Source organism: Zosterops lateralis, assembly GCF_965231275.1.
Source record: "Zosterops lateralis genome assembly, chromosome: 31".
In the NCBI taxonomy this organism is placed as follows: domain Eukaryota; kingdom Metazoa; phylum Chordata; class Aves; order Passeriformes; family Zosteropidae; genus Zosterops; species Zosterops lateralis.
In genome coordinates, this window is record NC_139791.1 from 3,213,439 (window position 1) to 3,225,171 (window position 11,733).

The 11,733-nt window shown below is 51.3% G+C and overlaps 1 protein-coding gene across 1 annotated transcript; it reads right to left on the bottom strand.

The window, feature by feature from the left end:
• Positions 1-460: 460 nt before the first annotated feature.
• On the bottom strand, positions 461-1,393 carry LOC310920647 (olfactory receptor 14J1-like; the record flags this gene model as incomplete). The annotated part of the gene is made up of 1 exon (XM_083880709.1): positions 461-1,393. The coding sequence occupies one exon, from the start codon at positions 1,391-1,393 to the stop codon at positions 461-463; it is 933 nt and encodes a 310-aa protein (XP_083736835.1).
• Between the last annotated feature and the right edge of the window lie 10,340 nt (positions 1,394-11,733).

The following is an 11,733-nucleotide window of genomic DNA, read 5'->3' on the forward strand; positions in this document are numbered from 1 at the left end:
GGCCAGGCAGAAAGGGAGCTGGGGCAGTGCTGGACAGCAGGCTGGACATGAGGCAGCAGTGTGCCCAGGTGGCCAAGAAGGCCAATGGCCCCTGGCCTGGATCAGGAATGGTGTGGCCAGGAGGAGAAGAGCTGCTGTGCCACCCCTGTCATGCCCCCAGCTCTGCACACAGACATTGCTGCTGCAGCCCCAGAGAAAGGAACAAAATGGGGATCTCCAGTGAAATGTTTGCTGAGAGATCCTTTAATAAATTTAAAGCCATTGAGCGCACAACTCCTCATAGACACAGTCTTGGACCACAGAAAATGTAGGGAGGAACAAAACAAGACAAGGCACAAGCAATGGCCTTGCTTTGTGAACATTGTTGAAAATTAAAACACAGGGAAAAAAAAACAGAAGCAAAGAAACAAGAACAAAGATGACTTTTATTACAAATGATTTGCAGAAACTGGCCAGCTATTTAGTGTTTCTGAAATTGTCCAGTGATCAGCATACACACTGCAGCCTTGAGCTCCTGGTTCCTCAGGCTGTAGATCAGGGGGTTCAGGGCTGGAGGCACCACTGAGTATAGAACTGACAGGGCCAGATCCAGGGATGGGGAGGAGATGGAGGGGGGCTTCAGGTAGGCAAATGTGCCAGTGCTGACAAAGAGGGAGAGCACGGCCAGGTGAGGGAGGCAGGTGGAAAAGGCTTTGTGCCGTCCCTGCTCAGAGGGGATCCTCAGCACAGCCCTGAAGATCTGCACATAGGAGAAAACAATGAACACAAAACAGCCAAAAGCTAAACAGACACTAACAGCAACAAGCCCAAGTTCCCTGAGGCTGGAGTGTGAGCAGGAGAGCTTGAGGATGTGTGGGATTTCACAGAAGAACTGGCCCAGGGCATTGCCATGGCACAGGGGCAGGGAAAATGTATTGGCTGTGTGCAGCAGAGCGTAGAGAAAGGCACTGGCCCAGGCAGCTGCTGCCATGTGAGCACAAGCTCTGCTGCCCAGGAGGGTCCCGTAGTGCAGGGGTTTGCAGATGGACACGTAGCGGTCGTAGCACATGACAATGAGGAATGCAAATTCTGATGCAAGGAAAAAGGCAAAGAAGAACACCTGACTAGCACATCCTGTGTAGGAGATGTTCCTGGTGTCCCAGAGGGAATTGTGCATGGCTTTGGGGACAGTGGTGAGGATGGAGCCCAGGTCAGTGAGGGCCAGGTGGAGCAGGAAGAAGAACATGGGGCTGTGCAGGTGGTGGCTGCAGGCCACGGCGCTGATGACGAGGCCGTTGCCCAGGAGGGCAGCCAGGGAGATGCCCAGGAAGAGGCAGAAGTGCAGGAGCTGCAGCTGCCGCATGTCTGCCAATGGCAGCAGGAGGAAGTGGCTGATGGAGCTGCTGTTCGACATTGCTTCACACAGGGCATGGTGCACTGTTGAAAGAAAACATTGACAAGCTTGGACAGATTTTCATGAGTAAATCCTATGCTCTGTCATTAAGAATCCCCCAAAATTGCTTGATTCTTTGGAGGGAAATTCACCTAACATTTTTAATTTTGAGGTTTTGTTTGTGCTGCTGAGTTACTGCCTCGTCTTCAGCATTTCATTCAGCCTGAACACGGGAGAGCCCCGAAGGAAAACACAGCCTGGTGTGACAGTTCAGTCAGACCTGCTTGTCCCACACAGGTGCCCTTTGCTCATTTCACCATCCCCTAGTTCACAATGGACACACTTAAAAAATACTTGGAAAAAAATGTGGACTTTTTGAAAGCGACAGTTTCAAAGTTAATTTCTCTTATCCCTTGTCTCTTTCCCTGTGCCCCTGGACAGGGGCAGATACCAAAGGGTTTTTCTGGCTCTCTGCTGCCAGAGTTGTGCCTACTGGGAGCTGTTTCCCTCCATCCAAGCCTTGTCCCTGCCAGTGGTCCCAAAGCCCAGCCCAGCCATGGGGGCTCAGCTCTGCCCTGCACACCCCTCCCAGCACAGGCCACTGCCCAGGGGCATCTCTCTGGCACCAGGGCCTTAAGGGCAGCTCAGACAAACAGAGATGCTGCAAGCCAAGGTGCTGCTGGTGCTGTCTGTAGGTAGAGGAGGGTGAGGAGGCACTTTCTGAGGGAGATCTGAGGCAAATCTGCTGATGCCCAGGGTGACAGTGCAGCAGTCTCAGTGACACAGATAATCCTGACAGCCCCTTTTCCTTTCCTTTAGGAGAAAGCTGAGAGCAGCCCTGGCCATGCAGCACCATCTCCTCAGCAGGAGGAATCTGCCCTGGTGGGGGTTGCTCCTTCCACCTCCAACTTCTCCCCACAGTCCGTGAGGAGCTCCCAGGAAGGCTGAGAGCTGCCCCTGGCAGGTGGCAGATGCTCTGGCCTGGCCAAGAGCCCTCAGGGCTGCAGCACCTGCTCTGCACCACAGCCCTGGGCAGCCCTGGCTGCAGCCCCAGCCTCAGCCCCTGCAGCCGTCCCTGGCAGCAGGAGCCGTCCTGCCCTGTCCCTCTAACGGTGCCCAGGGCAGCCCCGCTCTGGAGCACATCCTCCCCCAAAGCAGAAAGGGCACCAGAGCCATCCTTACAGTGCTGTCAGTCCTGTCCTGGCTCAGCTTTAGGAGATCCCTGCAGCCACAGACTGACTGTGTCAGAAAATTTCTCCATGAAGAAGCTCAGAATTTTCAAAAGTTGTGAAGATTTATCTGTGAATAATCTTCCAGATTTGTCCTTCCAGTTTCTTTTCTGTCTGCTTCACTTGTTATAGGTGCCTGCAGGGAGTGCCGTCAGCCCTGCTCGGCTGGGAAAGGAGCTGCTCTTCAGGAGAAATGTCTTTTTGAAGCTCTTCTTCATTGCCAGGGGCTGCCTCTGTGCCAGGAGCCTAGCCCAGCTCAGCAGCACAGACAAAGCACAAGGAATTTAATGAGTCTCTTGGAGGTTTAATGCTGAGTCCCTGAGAGTCAGGTAGAGAAACCTCTCAAGAATTCAAAGTCATAATCAAACTCCAAAGTTTCTTGAAGTTTTAATGGGTCCCACTGAGGGACACACCTGACAAAGTGTCCCCAGGTTCCAGTTAGAGCAGAACTCTGCAGGCAGTGATTACAGGTGGGGATAAAAAAGGCAAAGGTGTCTCTGATGCTCAGCAAACCTGGATGTGTTTCAGGAATGCAAAGGGCCAAGGCCTGAGCCCCAGCCCCTGCCAAGGCACATCCTGTCCCTCCCTCAGTGCTCAGGGCTCTTCCCAGGCCACTGGGATATGGGGATGTGCAATGCCAAGGGCAGGACCATGGGGCGGCCCCTGCCAGGCTGCTGAGCAGGGCCAAGGAGGCAATGAGGCCCCAGGGCTGCAAGGGTCACTTGTCTCCTGCTCATGGCTCAGGCCCAGGCCCAGCAGCCATGGCCCAAGTGCTGCAGGAGTTGGCTGTGTCAGGGCCTTGCAGCTGCTGCCCATCCCTGTGCCCTGTGCAGCCCAGGCTGTCCTACGGTGTCCATGCCCTGCGCCTCTGTCCCTGCAGGCTGTCGTCATCCCCCGGCTGCCCCACCTGGCTGGGCCCTTCCTTTGCTGACAGCTCTGCCTCCTGCCTGCCTCTGCCTGGCCACACAAAGCCCTGGGCTTCATACCTAAAGGGTTAATTCAGCTTTTACCATGCCTGTGAAGTTTTAGCTCAGGAACAAGGCATGCAGGGCCTGCTTTTTCAGCAAGGACGCTTGTATGACAAGTAGAAAACATCTGGCTCATGCGTGCGGTGATAGAAAAAACAAGCAGTAGATCTGCAATGTTTGAGGAGGTTTTTTGGAAATGGGTAAATTTTAATACACATATAGGATTTGTATAGAAGTACCACTCTTTTAGAATCACATGTCCATGTAAAGTTATGAGTTACCACATGCTGGATTAACGCTAAAGCCTTAATACCTGATGCCCTCTTAAGCACCAAATTAGTGTTAAGGACTCTTATTCTGATATTTTATAGACTTGGTGACAGCGAGGCCTCATAGAACCAAGGAGTTTACTGTGACACCTTGAAACCTCATGAAACCAAAATCCTTTTTGACACAGCAGACTCACACGGAACCAATGGTCTGTTGTTATACTGCAGATCCAAGGAGACCATTGTGACACTCTGGAACCTCATGGAATCAAAAGTACATTGTGACAGGGAAAGGCTTCATGGAACCAAGAGTCCATTTTGACACAGCAAGGCCTTGTTTGAACAATGGGACCATTGTTGATAGTACAGAAACTCATGGAACCAAGAGGTCACTGTGACGCTCTTTGGCCTCATGGAACCAAGGGAGCCATTGTGTCATTGTGCAGCTCCATGGAACCAAGAAAACCATTCTGACACTGCAAGACCTCATGGAACAAGGTGTTGGATGGAGGGAGGCTGACTCAACCGATGTTGATCAATCAGGCTCGATTTTATTTGTTTTCTCGCTTACATTTATATTCTAAGTAATTAGTTCATACATATTGCAAAAGCCAAGCTCCTGATTGGTAGTGACTACACAATAGCTTTCTTCATGTTATATCAGCATATTGCAACAGTTGTATCGCCTTGTAGCATTTAGTTCCTCTTTTCTCATGATCTCAGTTTCTCTCCCTCATCCTCATGCTGGCCTTGTCCTAGCTTCTAGTTACAATATTAGTCTGAGAGCTATTGTGTCCCTTATCCTCTTCCCATTCCTCAGCTGTCCTCTCCACAACAAGGGACCATTGTGACACTATGGGGCCCCACAGAAACAAGGGGCCAGTGTGACACATCAGGGCCTTCCTGGAATGAAGGATCCAATATGACACAACCATTGTGACACTGTGAAGCCCCGTGGATCCAGGGGAACAGGGAACAGATCTGGTTGGCTTGGCCTGACTGACTCAACTGAACTCGGCATGTTGAGGGTCCCTTCTCATGCACTCCTGAAACTCTGGGGCTCTGGACTTTCCTTTCTATAGAAAAGAACCATTCCTCCTGCCAAGGCACCCATGGCCAAAATTGGTACTTCTCCAAAATTCACTGTATGCAAGGGTTTCTCCCAGACAAAATCTGCTAGGACAAACAGTTCTGGCTTGCCTTGGCCTCTGGTAGTTTCCTCTAATCTTCCCTGGTAATACTGGGCCTCTGTGCTCTCCTTCCTATGGGAAAGAACTGGCCTTCTCATCCAGGCACTCATGGCTGAAACTGGGATTGTGTTCCCAAAATTCCGAGATATGGAATATATATCCAAGATATGGAATCCAAGATATTTATTCCATTGCTCCCAGATGAAAGCTGACAGACCAAACAGCTCTGGTGGCCTTGGCCTCTGGTGGTTTCTGTTCATCAGCCCCTGAAACACTGGGGCTCTGTGTTTCCTTCTAGTGGTGACCATGGTGACACTTCAGGCCCCATGGATCCAAGGGATCATTGTTACACTGTGGGAATTCATGGAACCAAGGGGATCACTGTGGCACTGCTGAGCTGCATGGTCCCAAGGGGCCAGTGTGAAGCAGCAGGGCTTTGTGGAACCAAGAAGCCATTGCTGCATTCCAGAGCCTCGTGGAACCAAAGGGCCATTGTGATCCTGCAGGGCACTGTGGATCCATGGAGACCATTGTGGCATTGCAAGGCCCCCTGGAATCATGGAGACCATGGTGACACTGCAGGGCCCCACAGAACCAAAGGGCCACTGTGACCCTGCTGGGCCTCATGGAAGCAAAGGGGCCATTGTGACACCTCAGAAGCAAGGAGAACACTGTGACACTCTGGGGCCTCGTGGTAACATGGAACAGATCTGGCTGCCTTGGCCTCTCAGGGGCCACCTGACAGGTCCAGCTGACCTTGGAATGCTGAGGGCTGCCTCTCATCAGCCCCTGGAGCACTGGGGGCTCAGTGTTTTCCTTCCTCTGGAAAAGAATCATCCCTCTTTCCAGGTGTCCATGGCCAAAATTGATATTTCCTCTGAAAAATTCCCTATCTGCAAGGGTTCTCCCAGACAAAAGCTGCCAGGACAGAGAGCTCTGGCTGGCTTTGGCCTCTGGTGGTCACCTCTCATCTCAAAGAAGCCCTGAGAAAAGTATTTGAACAGGTTTGACTACTGGAATATTAATGAGTCTCTCATCATCTGAAAAATATAGATGCTCTTCTGATCATATGCATCTTTTTTTTTTTTTCTCATTCTGTATTATACATGAAATACTATTTCCAGCTTAAAAAAATATTATTCTAATCACTCTGCCCATGTTATCTGACACAAAACACCTCCTCTACATATGGATCCAGGTCACCTGTAGAAACAAAGACGATAAAGAATCCAACAGGAATTATTTGCCTCTGGCCCCATCTGTCCCATCTCCTCTGGAGCTGGAGGTGCAGCCCCAGCCCTTGGGAGGGCTCCAGGGGTCACAAGCTCAGCTCCCGCACACAGAACTTGTGGACCCTGGGATGCCCCTTGGCCCCTGCACAGTCACACAGGCTGAGATGGACACTGATGGTTTCTGTGCCAGGCTCTCTCAGCCCAGCCCAGCTCCCTGCCAGCTCTGCCAGCTGCCCTGAGCTCTGTGCAGCACCAAGGGCCTCTCCCCAGCACAGCCCAGCCGGCTCTGGCCCCACAGCTCTGCTCAGCCCAGGCTGCTCTGGGCAGGGGCCCCACGGCCTCAGCCCCTCTCAAGGGCACAGCAGCAGCTGCAGCTCACACAGGGCTCAGCCCCAGCCATGGGGGAACCTGCCTGGCTAAAGGAAAAGGAGGTTCCCTGTTGTCGCAGTTAGGGACACAAAAGAACCACACACTCACCGTCAGGTTGAAGGGAGGAAAAGAAGCACCAGTTTATTATCATTTAGGGTTTAAATAGGATTTGGGTGACATCTCACTCTTTTTGTGTTAGGAAAAAAGAAAAGGAAAAAAGATAAATTAACATTGTTCATTCTGGTGGAAGGACCATCAGAGTGAACACTCATGTCCTCTGCATCTGAGTCATCACTCTATGGTTCATCCATTTGCTGCCTTTCATTTGGTCATGGTCTCCAGCTTTCAACATGATGGGGTTGATAGAATTCTGTTGCATCAGTAAGGTGCTTGATGGCACGTGAAGCTTTTGCCAATTGGCTGTGCAGGGTTTCACCCTGCATTCCCCGTTTTTGTTAAGAAGAATTTTTATTTTTTCTTTTTTTTTTTCTCAATAATACAACACAGAGTTGTCAGCAAATGAAACAAAGCAGCTTTGGTGTCTCTCTACAAAACTGAATGACTCAACTGCTGTGCCGTGTCAGCAACACAAGCGAAATCCGTGACTAAATTGAAATGTTCCTGGGAAAACTTGGAAATGCCATGACAGCAGCCCTCAATTCAACTGGCCACTCAGATCCATCCTTCCAAGTAACAATGGCCTCTCCTGTCCTTCCCAAACTGTCAGTAAGGACAGTGGGTCCTTGCACTGGCTCCTGGGTATCTTTAAATAATTTTACCACTTGCAATAGCTCATGGCTTGGCAGATGACAGGTGATCTGCACTGAAAAATTTTTGAGAGCAATTTGCAGAAAACCACTGCTTGCAAAGCTCCATTCAAATGTCTCCCATAATACCGAGAGTATGAATTTTACAAAAATCTGCACCCATCATTCACAAGCACTGTTGCCTGCATTTAATTATCAATTGAGCAATGAGCTCAAACAAAGTGATTGGTGCCTTTTTTGTCTGCTGTCGAGCAATCGGCTCAGACTATGTACCTGCTGTCTTTTGCAGCTGATGGGGCAGGATGACCCAGTCCAAAATGTGCAAGGAATCAGACCACTTGTCATTCCATTGGCCCATGATACCTTTATGATGCAACTGAATCACAGAACAATCTTTCAGATTTACAATGAGGATCAGCCAATCTGCGAGAAACATGGTGGAGACAGCATATCAATCTGCAACATCCCCATGCTGTCCACCACGGCATTAACTTTTCGGAGGTCTTGCAACAGCCTTCATTTCCCAGAGTTCTGTTTCGATGCAGAAAACAGGGGTGTCCCAAGGACTGGTTGAAGGTTCCAGATGATCCTGGTCCAACAGCTCTTGAACAAGTCTCAAAGAGTGACTAAGTTGTCTTGAGAGAAAGTCTTTTCCAGAGTGCCAAGCAGCAAGGGAGAGGATTGCAATGTCCATTCCAGGGACAGACAGGGTAAAAACATTCAGAACAGTCTGTGGCCAGAACCACAATTCAGTGAGCTTGAGCCAGCCCAGCAGCTTCAAAACATTTGTCTTCTCGCTACCAGCTCTCTGTTCTGTGAAGAGAAAACTCAAAAAACACAAGGTGAACAGTCGTGATCTCCCCAGGGAGGCGCTGGCCTCCTGGGACACATGCCCCCACCTGTGCCCAAAGCGCATCCCCCAGGCCAGCAACCACTGCAGCCCCGGGTTCTGTGGGAGGCACCGGGGCTGGGCCCATTGGCTTCAGGAGCGCTCCAGCCCCAACGGAGCCCATGTCTGCCGGCAGCGCAGGAGCGCTGGCCACCTCAGCCCAGACAGGGGACCCTGCAACAGCCACGGGTCGAGCTGGGGCATGTGAACCCTGCAGGGAAGGATCGAGGCCGTCCCGCTGCCCCCCCAGTTCAGCATGGGGGAGGGACGGGGCGCCGGGAGAGGCGCGGCTGGTGGAGCAACAGCATCGCCCCCGCCACAGCCAGAAGCTCGACAGGCAGTGGGGGGCAGGTGCAGGTGGCACGGACAGGGCAGCACCTGCAGAGGGGGTGGGATGCAGCTCAGGGCTGCTCGGGCTTGGGCCAGCCCCTGCAGCATGGGCCATGGCACTTGCCACACCCGGCGGGGCAGCCACGGGGAGGGGAGGCGCCGGTATCACCCCCAGCATGGGCCCGCCTGTGCCCCGGGGACCCACAGAGGGCGCAATTCCCCCTGTGTGGGGCGGGACAGAACGCTGACCCTTCGGGGTCTCTGTCATCTCCGCAGGCACAGAGCCCGGCACTGAGACCTCTGGCAGAGCCTCTGCCATCCTCGCACCTTCAGACGGTGTTAACTCCATGTCTGCCACTCTGAGGGGGTATTTGGTGGCAACGCCACATGGAGCCACCCCGGCTCCAGCCTCCAACAGAGGCGTGGGTCAAGTAAATGACCCCTCATCCTCCCCGGCGCCGGGAGGGCGTGGGGGGGGAACACCCCCCCAGTCCTCCGCCTCCTGGGCGCAGGAACAGGCAGGATGGGTGGGGCTGGCATGGGCACCACCGCCACCACCTCCTTCTCCCTGGAAACCCGCGGGTCCCCACCCAGCAGCCCGACGGTCTAGACTGGCTGGCCGGGAGACCCATTCCCCCCTCATGGGGAACCGAGCTCCCTGCCAGGGATGGAACCCATCTCAGCCTCTGAGAGGGGCGTGTCTTCTCCTCCTCCCTCAGCATCTGTGATGGAAAACTCTCCAGGGGCGACACAGGCCCCCACGGGAGCTACCAAGCTCTCATAACTTCACATAAGATCATAAAACTGTTTCCAGAGCTCTCGTATCTCCACCAGAGCTGCATGGTTACCTGCAGACAAAGCCTGGATGAGGAAGGCTCTAAACTGTCCCCAGGCATCCCATTAAATGGCTTTTGTGGCATCAGGGAAGAAACTGTAGTGTTTTCCACAAAAATGCAAATGCCTAAAATCGTCGCCAGAAAAGGAAACCTTTGCCTGCTCCAGCATGCATGGCCAGAATTCCAAGGCCAAAGCCTCAAACCCAGAGAGATGGAATATAATTTCCGCAAAGCCTACTCACACAGCCCGTTACCTTAAAACAATCTCACTGGCTCCACACACTGCAATTCTCATGAGCGGTCACCAGATGTCGCTGTCAGGGACACGAAAAGAATCACACATTCACCGGTCAGGTTGAAGTGAGGAAAACAAGGGCAGTTTATTATGATTTAGGGTTTAAATAGGATTAGGAATTTGGTCGAGGATTGGTAGATGAGAAGAACACCTCTCTGACCTCAGTGGTCAATTCAGAAGTCCATCACTGAGAGATAGGAAAACAATCTACATTGTTTTGAGTGACTCCAGAAGAAGTACGTAAACAATCATCAGAAGGCTGAAGAATCAGGGTGACACAGGTCCACCTGCTCTGCTTTTCAGGCTCTCAGGTCCGTCTGGCTGAGTTCGGCTGGGCTCCACCATCTTACTGATCTTAGGTCTGTAGTTGTCTGCCAGGATCCTGTTGGGGTCACCAGTCATTGTCACCCAGTCCTCATAGGGGACACCAGTTGACAGTAGAGTCATTACTGATGCAGGCACCAGTCCCTTATTATCTAAAAACTCTCTTACCTTTCTCTCTGTAGCCAATCCATGGGAAGCTCCATGCAGCTTTCTGACTCCTCTCTTCCTTCTCTCTTCTTTCTGCAGGACCGCATAACTCTTTCCTGTTCCTTGCATGACCACCTGACACTGTCTGTTCCTCACACACTTGCTTGACCTTTCTTCCTCACAGCACAGCCTCCAACTGACTCTCAACCAGCTAACCCACTCTTTTATAATATTCATTCTCATTGGACATACCTGGGATCTAATAAGGGCAAGCAATTTCACACTCTTGGTAATTAGTACAGCTGCAATTTTTCAGGGGTGAGATTGTATTCAGCACTATCTCTAATCTCTTTACAGTCTGTCCTCCCACACCAAGGAGAATCCGTGTACAGGACAGAACCTCATGGAACCAAGGGGCCATTGTGGCACAGCAAGGCCTTGTGGAACCAAAGAGACCATGGTGACACTACAGAACCTCATGGAACTACGGGTCCATTGTGACACAGCAGGGCCACTCTCGGGTTGGTTTTTCTCACCTGAGATTCAAGTTGTTTAAAGTCCTTGGCCCTCTAAAAGCCCCGAGTCGCGTTGGTACAAAGAAGCGGAGTCTTCAAGGCCTTGCTTTCTGGTTTCTCGAGTTGTTTATTATTTGATATCACAAAGTTTTTCTCTGCTCCCAGCCGAGGTCCGGACAGCGGCTGGGACACGAGGCGACTGCCCACCGATGGGACGTCACCTTACATTTATACAGATAATTACGTATAGGATATTTACTATTTCACACCAATGCCTAGTGCTTACACTAAGAGGGTCACTTCTGCTTTGACCCAATCCACTCTAACTATCTTATTTCATCACCACCCCAGAAGATGGAGGACGAGGAAGAAGGAGAGGGACACGAGGTACCACCCAAATTCCACCATCTTGTCCCCCATTTACTTCTATTCTAAGAATCCTAAAACTACTGAATTTTGTATGTTCTACTGTGTTAAACTACTATTTTCACTTCCTGGTGATTTGCAATTCCTCTCCTAATGCTGGAAGTTTCTCCCATGGGCTAAGATCAAACTCAGTGTCTTCCTGGGCTCTGTGCCAAGGTTTCCAACCCCCCTGGACCGGTTCCACACCCCCCTGTCCAGGGCTCAAATTCTCTTTCCCAGGTCTCAGGTCATCCAAGGGGATGTCCTGGACTCCAACATCTCCCCCTCCTGTTTGCACCAAAAAGACCTCTTTTGCAGCCTTGTGCATGAGTCGCCGTATGCATTGAAAGAAGCACGGCACAACCATGAGAAGAATTACAAATCCCAACAGGATGCAAAAACCTGTTTTTGAAATTTCCTTCCACAAAGGTGAAAGGTCTAAAAAATTGAACATGCCATCCAACCACGACCCTGTTTCCTTTCCAATTTTGTTCACACTTTCCCGCAATTGTTTGATGTTCTCATGGATTGATTTAGAATGATCTGACAAGTTCATGCAACACATCCCTTCAAATTCCTCACACCCGTGCCCATGT